The sequence below is a fragment of the Parambassis ranga genome, chromosome 1 (assembly GCF_900634625.1).
Source record: "Parambassis ranga chromosome 1, fParRan2.1, whole genome shotgun sequence".
Classification (NCBI taxonomy): domain Eukaryota; kingdom Metazoa; phylum Chordata; class Actinopteri; family Ambassidae; genus Parambassis; species Parambassis ranga.
This window is the reverse complement of record NC_041022.1, coordinates 15,198,079-15,213,051: the sequence shown is the minus strand read 5'-3', so window position 1 is coordinate 15,213,051 and position 14,973 is coordinate 15,198,079. Positions and strand designations below refer to the sequence as shown.

The following is a 14,973-nucleotide window of genomic DNA, read 5'->3' as shown; positions in this document are numbered from 1 at the left end:
CACACATCCTCTGTAAAAAAAACATTTTATAAATAAATTACACTCTTGAATATCTACAAATTGTGAAATGCAATGCTTGCAGAATAAACTGAAATTAGTTTATAAAAATCTGATTTTTTTGATAAACCTTTGTTGACATTCAATGACATTGTGGTGATACATGTATTTTTTTAAACAAAGACTAAAATTATGCTTTTGTAATTTCAGTAAGCATGTAAATCACCTTTAGTTATCGCTGTTTGACTCCGCTTTCAAGACACAGATTATTTGTGAATTACCTTTTTCGCCAGCAGAGGGAGCCAACATAAACCACAAGAACTCGCGAGATAAGAGAACTCTCACGATCTCGTTCGGTCTCTTTAACTATCGCGGGATTTCCAGTTTCCTCCTCTTTCACTCCCTGTAGCCAACATGGCAGTCGGCAAGAATAAGAGGCTGACCAAAGGCGGTAAAAAGGGTGCCAAAAAGAAGATGTAAGTAGAAAATTTGCACATAGTTAGATTAAATAGTTCAAAACCTTTTCACACTTATCACTGCGGTCTGAAAAATGTAAAGGATGAATGCGATTTTAAGTAGATGATTAGTGGGCCAGTGCTAGTCTCCGCGTCGCCGGCCGCTGGAGTGCTGAATGGAGTTGTAACATGCTGTTTCCACTTCCACTGAGCTATGATGAGTATTTATAATGACCTCGCTGTGGCTATGTATGCAGATCTCGAGTAAAGGAACCAGAGTAGCCCCAGAAAACAGGTTTAGTTTGGTTCTGTAGTTAAACACAGTAACGTGTGTGCTCAATGTTAGCAAGTTAGCCGAGCTTATTTAGCAATATGGCAGTCAAACGCCACAGTTAATCGTTAAAGTGTAAAGATTACCGTGTTGTATGACATCCGTGCATAACCCGCTGTGTCTGATCAAGTCGCTGGTTATTTACTGACTAGCCAAAAAGTACATTTTAGAAGCAGCCCGCTAATCTGACCTGCGTCCTTTACTGTGGATGAGTAACGTAGCTAGCTTACTTAAACTGTAGCCTATAAACCTCATGTACATGCTAGTCTGAGCTTGGGATGTTTTTGTGATTGATTTTTCGTCTGTCCTGCAGTGTGGACCCTTTCTCCAAGAAGGACTGGTATGATGTCAAGGCACCAGCCATGTTCAACATCCGCAATCTTGGCAAGACCTTGGTCACCAGGACTCAGGGAACCAGTAAGTCTGCATATCGCAAAGGCTCATTGTGCTGTGCAGTTACTAAAGCTTGCTTGTGCACCATAAAAATAAGATGATGCCAGCCCCATTCTTACTGTTTCTATGACAGCAGAATGAGCTGCTGACAGAGACTGTAACTATATCTACTACATTGTTGTGGGTATATATGACAACATAAGCCTACAATGATTACTGCTGATTCAGTTTAATATTACTTTGTGTGGTCTCCCTTTTCTAAATTGTACCTGCTTTTACCACATAGGAATCGCCTCCGATGGCTTGAAGGGCCGTGTGTTCGAGGTGAGCCTCGCTGATCTGCAGAACGACGAGGTGGCCTTCCGCAAGTTCAAGCTCATCACTGAAGATGTGCAGGGCAAGAACTGCCTCACCAACTTCCACGGAATGGACCTGACCCGTGACAAGATGTGCTCCATGGTCAAGAAGTGGCAGGTAATCAGGCTTTTGGAATCATACCTCATCTTTCTGACAGATAAAATCTTGTCTTTGTGTTATGAGTTTTGACAATGATTCTGAATCAATATTTGGTTGAACTTTGAGATTAATTAGACCTTTTTACATGTAAAACATTACCTACCCACCAATGTTTAGGTTGTGGCAGTACAAATCCAGAGTTGTGCGTTTAATAGGCAATGGTGTAAAGTCTTTGGCTGCCTTTGGAAGACATAATTAAGCTGTTGAGACACCTGAGTGCAACTAACTTAAAAATGGCAGATGTAGTTTTGACTAATGCAGGGTGGCTTTTGTTTGGAATTGGGATGCAGGCAGCAGTACACAGGAAAGTCCATGTGGTCATTGTTCATCAAATGAGCATGATGTGCTAGGCATTTGCAGTATATTGTACAGAGGGTCATGGTTTCTCTTAAGTATTTCCTGTAGCAGCAAACACGGACATCGGCGTTAACCGTTTCTATGTTTTATTAGACTCTTAACAGCAGGTAATGCAAATGTATGTTGTGAATGCCTTTATTGTAATCTTACAGCTTTCTCCATAAAACACTGCTTGGCTTCTTTCAGATTTTGTGACATAATTTTGAGAGAAGTACATTGTTCTGTAGAATACATGAACTGAGTTGTACAGCTTTCCTTACTGAAATGCTGAGGCTTTTCTATCATGTCAGGAGAATGTTCGAATAAATTAGTGTTTGAGGAAACCAGACTATGGGATCTATTGTGGCTTGCAGAGCAAATATAAATTGAAAAGCTGTACATTTATTCCAATGTAAATGTTTCTGATCTTTGTCTGTAGACTATGATCGAAGCCCATGTGGATGTGAAGACCACCGACGGCTATCTCCTGCGTCTTTTCTGTGTGGGTTTCACAAAGAAGCGCACCAACCAGATCAGAAAGACCTCATACGCCCAGCACCAGCAGGTTCGCCAGATCCGCAAGAAGATGATGGAGATCATGACCCGTGAGGTTCAGACCAACGATCTGAAGGAAGTGGTCAACAAGCTGTAAGTGTATACAGTGGCTGCTGTGTGTAAATGGAAATGTATGTCGGATTACAGCAAGGAGAAATCTTGGAATTTGGTCCAGTCGAGTTTACCTCTGTGTCACTGATGGGTTAAAGGCTACACTTCTTAGGCTTTATGTATTCATACTGATTAGAGAGTCACAACCATTTTGTGGTTCAACAAACCCTGTGTGCTAAAGTGTATTATGTTGTACTCCAGGATCCCCGACAGTGTTGGCAAGGACATCGAGAAGGCCTGCCAGTCCATCTACCCACTGCACGACGTCTACGTCCGCAAGGTCAAGATGCTTAAGAAGCCCAAGTTTGAGTGTAAGTAATATGGAGATGCACCTGTGAGGATAGAATCCTCTCTTTTTTGTGTGGTAGTGGGAACACATGATGACAAACTGTTTCGGTCCCATATGATCACCTGATTACCTTCTATTGAGATCACCTGACGTTCCCTTACATTACAAAAAAGCAACAACAAAAACCCATTTAGGCAGAAAATTCCCTGTAAATGTTTGTTTAATCAGCTCAAGGTAAAAAAAATTGCTTTCCTTTTGTTACAGTGGGCAAACTGATGGAGCTCCATGGTGAGGGCGGTGCCGGCAGTGCTGCAAAGGCATCCGGTGATGACACTGGAGCAAAGGTGGAGAGGGCTGACGGCTATGAGCCCCCCATCCAGGAGACAGTCTAAAAACACCCTGACAGATTTAATAAAAAATGTAAATGACCAAACTCTACTGTCTTCCTTGGCTGTGATGATGATGATACAGTTAATGCAGGTTGTACTGCTGTATGGTGAAGTGTATAAAATTAATCTGCCAAGCAGTGGTACAGAGAATTTAGTCCATGTTGTCTGATATCGGTGCCACCTGGATTGTTTACCCAGCACCAAAAGTGTGATCTTTGGTATATTTGAAGCCATCAGCATGCAGTCAATAAGCAGGTTGTGTAAAATACAGTTTGAGGAAAACAATGAAGTGGCAAACCACTAGGTGGTGCACATGCTCGGTCAAAGAATCCCATGCTGGTCTAACTCAAGTGAACGTAGGTCGGCAACCATCTTTAATATTTATATATAGTACAAGTTATTCAGTAAACACTTCATTTCAAGGTAATGCTGTAGAAAGAAAAGCTGTTGCACTACTTGAAGATGGAATACTGAATTCCAATAAAAGGCAGTCAAGTTCAGACCTCCACTGCTGGAAGTCAAGAGTTCATGTCACCCAGCTGCGGTATCTTGTGGGCCGTGTGGCCCTATTCCAGTACTTGCACGTAGTTTTTAGGCACAAGGGCCCGTTTTCCTCTCAAATCTCCAAGAAACCATTCTTCATCAATGGATTCTATATTAGTTATAATATCCCCAACCTGTGAAAGAAGTAACACGACAGTCTGTGATGTCAGTGGTTGCTTTGCATTGAGCTTCAACACACAGATGTGTTTACTGCACCTGTATGGAGAGCTCCTCTTCGCAGTCAGATGTGAAGCTGTACAGCGCTCTGGCTCTCCCTCCAACAGTCGCTCCGTTCTGCTGGGCATTAATAGACTGCTGCCCTGTGGAAGAAGGCATACTCAGCTAATGAATAATAGAAAATCCATCAATGTGAATGAGCAGATGAGAGAAATTGGCCAAATGAGAGAAATTGTGCAAAAAGTTTTAGTGATTATTAAAAATATTTAAACGTGTAATTAACAGAAATCATTTTTGTAGTTTTCTTTAAATTGAAGAAACACTCATTGCTCCTTAATTTAAAAAAAAAGAAAAGAAAAAGAAAACCATAAGTAGCAATATCTTTAAACATGACATTTTAGGCTGGATATTTCCTGTGGAGAGCAATCCATTAAATTCAAATGTGTGAATTGTTTCTACCTGCGGTGGACTCAACAAAAGCCCTGGGGAACATCCCCTCTCTGCCGTTGAGTCTGCCACAGCTCCACTCAGCGTTCAGGTGCTCGGTGATCAGGATGCAGTCCCCCTGCTGAAAGGACAGGTCATCCCCTGACTTCCCGGTGTAGTCGTACAAAGCCACCGCCCACTCCACACTGGACTGAGATGCCACAGACAGAATAAGGGACGCAAAGGTGATAATATATCAGGTCAGTTGCATATTTCAGCCATCATGGTTCTTGTTGATGTTGTTGCTCATATAAATATTGGTTACCTGAGCAGGTTTGGCAACTTCAGGCTGCATGCTGGGGGAAGCAGCAGCCATGCCTGTGACAAAAAAGGGTAAATCTCATATAAAGAACATGAAAAATCTCTGGCTTATCAATAATGCATATCTTATTAAAATGACTCAAAATTGTAGTAGCTAATAAGGAGACAGAGTCCATATCCTAGACAGCTAGGAGAGGTTTTTATCATCACACTGTACATTTAAATGTCTTTAGGCCTTAAAGACTAAAGTATTTTGGGAGTCATCACAACCCATGACCTCTAAGGTGTTTTTATTTTAATGCCTGCTGTGGACTGGACATCTGTAAACAATTATTTAATGAAACACAAACAGATGCACAAATTCCTAACATGCCACAGAGGGAAATGCCCGTCAGCTTAAAAGTAAAGGAGGCATTAAGGCTCCTCACTCCTCATTTTCTATTGTTAGCAGCAACCTTAACACATAAAGAAATGCATACAATGATTGCATCTGAGCATTTTCAGGTGATCTCACCAGGCAGTGCTATCTTTGTAGACTGCTGCTGACTCGGTGGTGGAGGCAGATCTTCAATGACCTCTACAAAGTTCAGGGGAAAGATGCCGAGGACGACGCCGATCTGTCCCCGTGCCCAGTCTTCTCCCACGTACTCCTTCAGCTGGATCACATCCCCCTCGGTGAACGACAGCTCATCGCTATGCTCGCCCTCAAAGTCAAACCTCGCCACACATCTCGGGCCACTTTAACAATATGTCAAATCCAATTAGCTTATCAGGCTACTTATGAAGACCAAAGTTGTTGTGCTGAAACAACAGTACCTGATGGCTGCAGCTGGTTTCTTTGGTTTCTTTACACTTAGCTGATTTGGTGAATTTGACTAAAGAAGCAGAAAATCATCAGTATTTCTTCATTCACACGGTTCTTTGATGCAAATGAAGTAACTGATGCACTGATACTTACCAGGACTTTGACATAATTGACAGGAAAATACCCAGTAGATCCCCTGCAGGTGCCTCTGTACCACTCACTGTCCACCTGCTCCACCCTGGTCACAACATCCCCTGCTTTCAGACACAGCTCTCCTGGACCCTCTGTGAGGTGAACAAATAATGAAGAAGCTGTAAGCTGTAAATAGATGTAACCTTTATGTGATGCAAGATGAGAGCTTGACCCCATTTCCAGGGCTTTTGATATGCATCAGGCTTTTGGTCCAGCATATGGGACATTCATAGGGAATGGGGAAAGATTTCAAGTTATTCACCACCTGATTATAAACCATTGAACGCAGTATTTTGTTATATCAGTGCACAGCTAGCTGTGTCCCACTGTTTTGGATTGGAAGGAGGAAGTGTATCCCCAAACATATCTGTTAACATACTTTGTACAATCAAAGTTCTGTTTGGCTTCATGACACTGTTACCTGGAATGAAGTCATGCACAGCTTGCACCTTTATTCCGTCTCTATCCGAGGCAGGTGGAGCAGCAGCCTGCACAAAGAGCACAAAGCCTCCTAAAGGTTAAAATATTCAAGCTGACCGGGCACAAAAGACAGTGAGGCTCAGGTGACAATGAATGTTGTTTTTCTTATAAATAAAGAGTACGTTACCTCTGGGGCAGACATGTATGAGCCAAGAGGAGTAATGACCTTCATACGAGACTTGTGGACGCGGCCTCTGGCTTCTCCGACTTGACACTCAAACTCATTGTGGTTAATCTCTTCCAGCAGCACAAGCACTTCATTTTTCTGTTGAAAAAGCAGAGACATTAGCAGTTCAGGAAGGACTGCTGGATTTGAATACTGGTTTTGGTACCATACAGTACAGTACAGTTACCTGGAATGACAGTTCTCCTGTATTACTCCCATTGTAGTCAAAGGATGCGATCCCATGTGGCAGCTGAAGCTGGTGGAGGAAAACAATGTTTAAACAGATGCTTATGAAGCAGTGTCACTGTAGAAACTCTCAGGTGTGCTGTGGGATCTCTCTCACAGTGTATTTGTTGTAGAGACGGTGGCCTGGGTTTGGTCTCGGAGGTAAGACTTTCCTTTGGGATCTCTGAGCCTGAGGTTTAGGTGAAGCCTCCTGTGGTAACGAGTAAGTTTGACGTGTGGCCTGAAAATTTGGTGGGGGAGGTCTTCCAGGACCTGCTTTTGCTGGAGGTGGGCGCGGTGGGAGTGATCTGTTTACACTCGGCTTCCTACAGTGCATTAAAAACATGATATCATCATTACCATCATTGTCACATACTATTTTAACATGGCTGTTTCTCTTTGATCACTTACCGAGGAGGTAGCGACGGCTCCGGCCCGGTGCTATAAAAGTCCTGCAAAAGAATGGATTTTTTTATTAGCACCACTAAAACAGAAACAACACAACACCGGGCAGCACTGAAAACCATAGCAACAGTGTTACAACACACAGCATTCACAGGGTGTGTTCACAGTAGATTCTTTGTTTGTAGGAAGCAGAGGAAAGTAATCAGGTAAGCTGCACAGACAAGACAAACCTGATTCTGAGAGCTTCATAAATGTACTGCTGTGTAGTGCCATTTTAGTCACAAGCACTGATTTAGTCTAACCCTATGACATGGCAATGTGAGTGTGTGTGTCTAAGTCCCCCTACAAAAGAGAAGTGGATCCTCTGAGTTTTAAGTTTTGTGAGGGCGTGGTGGTGTAAATGTTACCTGGAGGGAGAGGGCAGGTGTCAGGCTTTGTCTCTGGTTCACTTGAGTGTTTAAAGAACCAACAGGCTTCTGAGCCGGGAGAGGAGGAGGAGGAAGACTGTCCTGAAAGCTGTCCAATACTGAGAAGAGATTCAAGTTTACCACAACATACTGAAAACCTTTGCTGAATTACAGCCTGTGTAAATAAAATGAAGTGAATACAAAAAAAACTTACTTGAACTTTTGCTGGGGACCCTGATGGTGGTTGGCCTTCTTGTCATACTTTGCCTGTTGAAAGAGGCTCCATTGCTGTCCACATTCTGCTGAAGTACGACCGGGAGGAGATCTGAACAGAAACACGTGTGAAGCTGTGTAGCTTAGCCTAGGTTAGCCTAACCTTAAACCTCGCCGACTCATTTATTTAATTTATTCAGATATGTGAAAAACTCAATTGAAATCTAATTTGTGGTTTTTAATAGATGCTTCAAAAGGATCTTTCATCCACCCTGTAGCATCTGCAGCATCTCTGACTACACTGTTTTGCTGGTTTCTTAGCAACCTCATGATAATAAAACTCTTAGACGTGTGTGCATCTGGCTGCTGCTCAACTAAACAGTTCAATTATTCCTTCAAACGACACATATTGACTACTTAGCAATAGCACAGAGTGTTGCTACTCACTTTGCAGACTGGTTTCATACTCATTCTCTCTGAAAATGGAGACTGAGTTGTGGTTGTTAATGTTTAGGTTGGGTTTGAGTGGCTCCTTGCTGGGCTTCACTGGAGGTACGGGTGGAGCAGGTGATGGTTCCACCTCATCGATGCAGTTGGCTCTGCTCAGCACAGAATTACGTGATCTGTGTGGGATGTCTGTCCTGCTATGTAAAGCCTCTAACTCCTCCTTTATAGACAGTCCCACAGGTTTCTTGGGTGGCTGTGGTCTGGTTGCTGGTGTCGGGTTTAGTGGAGTGTTTGTGGCAGAGGCGATTTGATAGATGTTATCTGTACTGAGACTTAACAGAGGTCTGAGAGCCACAGAAGGTTTAGCAGCGACTGGAGGTTTGGTGGTGGCCCTCCTGGGCAGAGGGTCAGGTTTGGTTGTTAGGGAAACATTTTCCTCCTCGCTGCCAGCCTGGCCCTCAAAGGCCTGGATCCTGGCTCGGATGTTACGCTGAGTGTGGATGTTGTTCATCTCGTCAACAGCATCTTCAACCTGCGAGGCCTCAACGACGTCACTGTTCTCCTCACACTCGTCACCTGCACTGAAGACCTCCAATAACTCCTTTAAATACTGACTTGAAGAGACCTCTAGTGGATCAGATTGGTTAGTATCACAGCTATCGTTGAGCTTTACTAAAATATGACCTTTGGCCTCTTCTTCAGCTGCCGGCTTTCTGGCTTTGGTGCGCGGACGAGGAACGGGACGCTGACTGTGATCTGAGGAAGATGCTTCAGCAGTGACAGAGACACTTGTAGGAATATTCCAGTGAACAGTGACTGATCCGGTGTACGTGTGCGTGCAGTCTGCCTTTTCAGGTTGCTTCACATCAGACTTGGAGTCACTTTGTTCATCAGTGTTTGCGTCTGCTGAAGTTTTTTCATGTGCTTCAGTTGTAGCTTTCCTGATTCCTGATTTGGGCAATGATGGCCTTGGTGGTTTTTGTGGCTTTTCACCTGAAATAAAAACAAACAGCATGAGCGTATAAAGCAAAACCAGCAAGAGACGCCCATCAAAAAGATTCTCGGATGCCTCACCGGAAGATCGTTTCCCTGCTGACTGTGGAGTCGGACTGCACTCTGTGGAGGTATTGTCTTCCTTCACGGGGTCAGTCTGTGTGGCACTTGTGGTGGTGCAGGAAGTCCGACGGGGGGCTGCTGTGGGCTTAACGTCCTCGTGGGTTTTTTCTTTAATCACCTGGTCATAGGATGGTGGGGGCTGAGTCATGAAAAAGAGAGGTGTTCACACACACATGCATACACACATTATGTTCTCCACATAATGAAGTGATGTACCTGCTACTGGAATATTCTGTCAGTAAGTCATATTTAAAAATCATGTTTATTTCTATTGTTAACAAAAAAAATATGTACTTGTACTGAGAAAAAACATCAATGTCATATGAAGGCTGTTGTACCTGTGAAACAGCCTGGATTCCTGCAGACCAGCCTGGCTGAGGAGGAGGAGGAGGAGGAGGAGGAGGAGGAAAAACCACAGATGCAGGAGGGAACCAGCTGTTACTGGCCAAAGGTTCTGCTGAGACAATGGTAATCTCTGGTCGCCTGAAAACCAGAAAGATCCATTTACAGTTAACCTTTAACATGATTCATTTATATTCTTCAGACTTGTTAAGCAAAGCACTCAAGGCTAAAGCACCGAGAAACAAATGAGACACTCAGGATGAAAACATAAGTTGGAACTAATAGGAGCTGCATTTTACATTACCTTCTGTCTCTGCTGTTGTCACTTTGAGAGTTTGTTCTTGCTGTAGGAAGGAAAATGGAACATTAACTTTTACGCAGATGTTTTATTAAACATGTTTGCAGAGATTTTTTTTTTTTACCTTACATAATTGAAAATTGTGAAAGAATCTTTCAGGCAAACTTACTTCGTTTGATGGCAGCTCGTATAGAAGATAGAGGCCCCTGACTGCAAAGAAGAACAGAAGTCTGTGAGCTTACAGCACAGACAGATGCAGTACAGACAAGCATGGGATCAAGCTGCCACATGTGCCATCTAATGTTGGTAATATTCAATACAAAGACTTAAAACTGCTAATTAATACATTTGACTTTAAGTTGAAAATAGAGCAAAAAAGGAGTAGTGAAGTGTGTAAGTGATGAAAACTATAAATAATAAGTGGTAGAAACAACTAGAAAGGTAAAGGCCTACTTCAAAGAGTTCTTTTGGGATGAAATATTTAATATTTAAGGTCAAATTGAAGGTTTAAAGCTAATTCTTTTCATGAATTTGACCTACCTTACAAAACAGGAAGCATCTCAAACCTTGGGTTTCCTCCTTATACCTTTACTGTTGTAGACTAAATCTATAAAAACTCTTTGTCACTGTCCTCTTTTATTCATCTCACTGTAAAGTATGGACTAACAAGACTTTCTGATGTGTACCATCACCAGAGCTACAGTGAACTCCCATGGCAGGGACACATAATGAACCTGTATCCTGCTCATTAAGACACAACAGTCCTGTCCCTCCCTCTCTTCTACCATGTGGCTGATATAATTGATTGGCTGTGAGCTGTAAAAGAAACTGAAGTTCACAATTGGATTCTGTTATCCTTTTTGTGTGTGTTTTAAGTGCAGCATGGTGCGTTGGTCCCTGTGTTGACCCTCTGTCTGTCAGCGAGGAATGATGACTGCATTGTTGGGCCCATTCACAACTTCACCCATCAGCAGATCTGACTGTTAAAGGGACAGTGTCCAGCCTGCTGCCGGATGCACCTCAGGTTTACCAATACAAGTGATAAAAGCTCAGCTGAAGGACAGGTGACTTACCTGGATACTAAATGTTCTGCTTTGGTTCTTTCGGGGAGGTCTACAGAGGAAAACACACAGTTTATGTGATGATGAAAGAAAAAAAAGAAAAACATTTATGTCATCATAACACGTCTCGAGTGAAGTGACACATGTTGTCTAATGTGGCAAAACAAGATACTGTCTATTTGAGGAAAATCCAAACACCATCCAATCACTCTCCTACTAACTTCTAATAAGAATCTGATGATAACCAGTGGGAAATGTAATTAAACCTCGATGAACCTGTTTGACATGAACCTGTGAGTGAGTCAGAGTGCCGTGCATACAAAAATAGCACAAACCTGTCTGCAGGGAACTGGTATTGTCAGGTCGCAAAGTGGCCTAAAAAATGTGACAATATCCAACAGCTGGGATAAGACGCACTGTCAAATAACAAGCCAACAAAAGTGTGTTTGCCTATAAAGGAGCCCTGTAGCAGGTAGAAACCGAGGGCAGTATTGTTGTGCATGCTTCCAGAAACCATGACCTCAGTCAAATCCACCTGTCACACCTGTTACTGGTTATCTGTTAGAGCCACACCGCTACTGCCTCCAGTTACACTTTAACAGCGTACCAGGAAAAGAGCTTTCTCCTTTCTCTTTAATAAGTCATCTCCAACATTGAATGCACCTTAAAGCATCTTCACTTCCTTGTACGTGTGGAGTCTAGCATACGTAACATTACAGCTCATGTTTTAGCCTCAGTTCTGAAAGCAAATTTACCCTAAACACAACATGTCTCTTGTAGCACCCCTACCTGTGAGCAGTAAAGGAACAACACATCTAAAGGTTATTTTTCCATTCAGATATTTCCCTCCCGCTCCACCGAGTGTGTCTGACAAAGGACTTGAAGCTAGCAGTCACACACACACCTACAGACAACAGAGAAGAGAGGGACGGCCCTGCAATATCTCAGCGCTCCTCTGTTTACCTGGCCAATCTGACGAAGTGGAATGTGGTCATTCAGGAAGTGGTGGTTGTGCCACATGACACAGTCAGTGTCTTTTTCCTGCAGACTAAAATGCCACAGGAATATTACATGCTGCTCTGAAAATAATTAACATTTCAAAATGAGTGTTTTTGCTTACAATCAGTTTAATCTCTATAAAGATTTAAGAAAAAATGATTCTATTCAAAAGGTAAAAATCAGACTGAGTGATAAGAGACATCAGACCTGCACCAATAACAGCACCGAATCTGATTGAGCTGCAGGAAACACCATGTATCTAATACAATACATCTCATATACGAGATTCAAATTTTGATCTTAGCCAGGTAAATATGTAAAGTGAATGCAGGCAAGTTGAGGACAGTCCCTGACAGACCAAAGTCTTTCATCATCCTATATGTGACTTAAGCTCTGGAACTGCTTCCATCTGAGTGTATCCACTCAGGACCTGTTTAAAAGTGATTTATTTAAACTTAGATCAAGTGCAATCAATCAGATGTTGAGTCAGAAAGCGAAGAAATAACAGACTGATCAATGAAGCACTATCACAAGGTAAAGCACATTAACCACATTGTTTAACAGTTAAAGGCTCAAACTGTCCACTAAGACATGAAAGTTTGAACCTTTTATTATACAGTTTTAAAGTAAATCCCAGATCAGTAAGGTGATACCTGAGGAGACACCACAAACACAGGAGAAAGCTGCTGAAGTCAGCCCTCTCACTTCAACACATGCTGACATTACTCAGCACAGCAGCAGCAGCAGTCACAGAGCAGCTGCTGAAACTGGGAACAAAAGGAAAGAAAGACAAACAAGCTGCCTCCATGTGTCACACTACACCAGTACGAGCTGAGATCCTGCTTAGAATCTGATATATAACTGCCTGCAGTGCCGGCATTTTTTTTCAGCAGCAATACATTTGAACAGAAGTAAACATTCAGGACAGCCTGAGCCGGTCACAGCACATTCACCCACATGTGAAAAATAAGACGGTTTAAAGCAGACAGATCATGGCGTCATGAGTGAACAACACCATGTCAGCAGCTGATACAGACCTTTAGTCAGAGAAGATTAGATGGTGTCAGAGCAGATGAGTGAGTCACCGTGGAAACTGATGTGGATTTAAATATGTTCAATTATTTTGAAAGGGTGAAAAATCCCATCAAGTGTGTTCATGACACAGCAGGTTGTCTGCTCAGACTCTGACAGGAATTCACATGCAGACAGCTGCTGGGGTCAGGGTGTGGTGTGTGTGTGTGTGTGTGTGTTTGGGTCTGAGCCATTACACTGGCTGCTGAAAGAAACAAATGTTCACACACCAGGTGTTGCTAAGAAAGACCGTGAACAGTACAGAGAAGCATCACATATAGTAAGATGTAAGGCAGCTGGTAGGTGAGGCTGATAAGGAAAGTTTGTTTATTATGTCACAGGACTGGCTCAATAGAATGTGTATTTACAGACAGAGGTGTGTGGTGAGGAACAGAAATGTTGGTATAAATTACACTGCACTGTGGCAGACAGCAATGATTTAAATGAATCTAAATATTGACGTGATGATGCTGCAGGGCTGCAGAAATATTACATATTTTAGCTTTATGACTCAAAGACATAACTTTAAAGTGTATTTTGATCATATAAATTAATGCATGTACTGCCCTGCTGTCTATGTTTTGATGTGCACCTTCATTGACTGCTATAACTACATGTTAAACAATGCCGAGTATTGAAGTGGAGGAAGAAATATTACTACAGCAGAAATATGTCAAATATGTCAAACCAATGAAAAGTATTGTCAACTAAATTTACTTTAAATATAAAAGGTACACACATGGCCTCTGCAGTGTGTGGATGTTATGTTAGTGGGGCTATACATGTACTTTTTGATTATTTTACTCCATTAACATACAAGGATCATTTAAATATTAGAGCTGACTGATAATTACATGTATATACTAGCTGGTAGGTTCATTTACTGTGTAAAGTTTTTGGCTCTCTAAATGTTTAACTGTGAAGTTATTCTATAAACGTATTGTAAAAGTTTGTTCTTGTGGAGTAAAATGTCCAAAACGTATAATATATATAAATGTTAGCTCCACGGATGGTCTGCTACATACCTGCTGTCTGGCTTCTGTCTCTGCGCTCCCCCTCATCCTCCTCCTCTCGCCGGGCTTCTGCCATCGGTGTTGATTTTAAGAAAGTAGAAATAAATAAATCAAAGTTAGTTAGCTAGTTAGACAGTCTTTATTGCGCAGTTTGCAGGTTTTACATGTGCCAAGCTGCCGCTTAAACAGCGGGTCCCTGTCCGCTAGAAGTTTCAGTGCGTCCTGCCCACAGCAGCACTTTCTCTGCGCGCTGTGGATGGATGGAGGTGGTGCCACTCACTGTCCGGACCCCAGCAGGCAGCGCGCACAGAGGCTGCACGGGGGGAAAGCAGGACTGGACACACACACAAACACTTTGGCAAGGAGTCACATTTATTAAGCTCTTAAGTAAAAAGAAAAAATGTAGACCTTCCCTTATTCATTACTAGCCCTGTAATACTTTACTCATAAACATGTTTCTGCACTAATACTTATGAAGTTAAACACGTGTGAGCTCGGTCTGTGTGTGTTTACAAGCTTCCTTTAAAAATGTAGCTTTAACTGTGGGGACGTGTAATGTATCCGCTTAGCCACTTGGTGTCAGTACAGACCTGGTCACAAATAAATGTCTGGGTTGTCCCTATATCAGACGTTTGAGTTTGTTAAGCAAAGAGTTGTGTGGCATGACATCTGCACACACACACACACTGAAAACAGAAAAACATACATTATAAAAGTAAGCTTGTATTATTATTATTATTATTATTATTATTTGGGGCATCAGTTTTTTATTGAGAGAAAAACATTTTGAAAACAACTCGATAGAAACAGATATATTGACACTTTTCGGCCCACAGGTGGCGCCAGTTGAGATTTAGTTTACTCAAAATGTGTTTCAGTCAAACTTGTTAACCT

General features: G+C 42.3%; 2 protein-coding genes and 1 non-coding gene across 3 annotated transcripts; 2 read left to right on the top strand and 1 right to left on the bottom strand.

The window, feature by feature from the left end:
- Nucleotides 1-356: 356 nt before the first annotated feature.
- On the top strand, nt 357-3,416 carry rps3a (ribosomal protein S3A). Its single transcript, XM_028403753.1, has 6 exons — nt 357-473; nt 1,097-1,200; nt 1,463-1,650; nt 2,468-2,676; nt 2,896-3,005; nt 3,248-3,416. The coding sequence occupies exons 1-6, from the start codon at nt 412-414 to the stop codon at nt 3,373-3,375; spliced, it is 801 nt and encodes a 266-aa protein (XP_028259554.1). The 5' UTR covers nt 357-411; the 3' UTR covers nt 3,376-3,416.
- On the top strand, nt 3,067-3,137 carry LOC114444133 (small nucleolar RNA SNORD73). The gene has a single exon (XR_003671516.1). It is a non-coding gene; the product is annotated as a small nucleolar RNA SNORD73 (small nucleolar RNA).
- Nucleotides 3,408-14,274, bottom strand: sh3d19 (SH3 domain containing 19). The gene is made up of 21 exons (XM_028403740.1): nt 14,092-14,274; nt 11,009-11,048; nt 10,105-10,145; nt 9,942-9,981; nt 9,634-9,778; nt 9,254-9,434; nt 8,180-9,172; nt 7,734-7,844; nt 7,520-7,638; nt 7,119-7,159; nt 6,826-7,033; nt 6,670-6,738; nt 6,444-6,581; nt 6,258-6,324; nt 5,798-5,928; nt 5,656-5,714; nt 5,354-5,577; nt 4,844-4,896; nt 4,552-4,729; nt 4,132-4,235; nt 3,408-4,049 (listed from the first exon to the last, which is right to left on the bottom strand). The coding sequence occupies exons 1-21, from the start codon at nt 14,153-14,155 to the stop codon at nt 3,939-3,941; spliced, it is 3,117 nt and encodes a 1,038-aa protein (XP_028259541.1). The 5' UTR covers nt 14,156-14,274; the 3' UTR covers nt 3,408-3,938.
- Between the last annotated feature and the right edge of the window lie 699 nt (nt 14,275-14,973).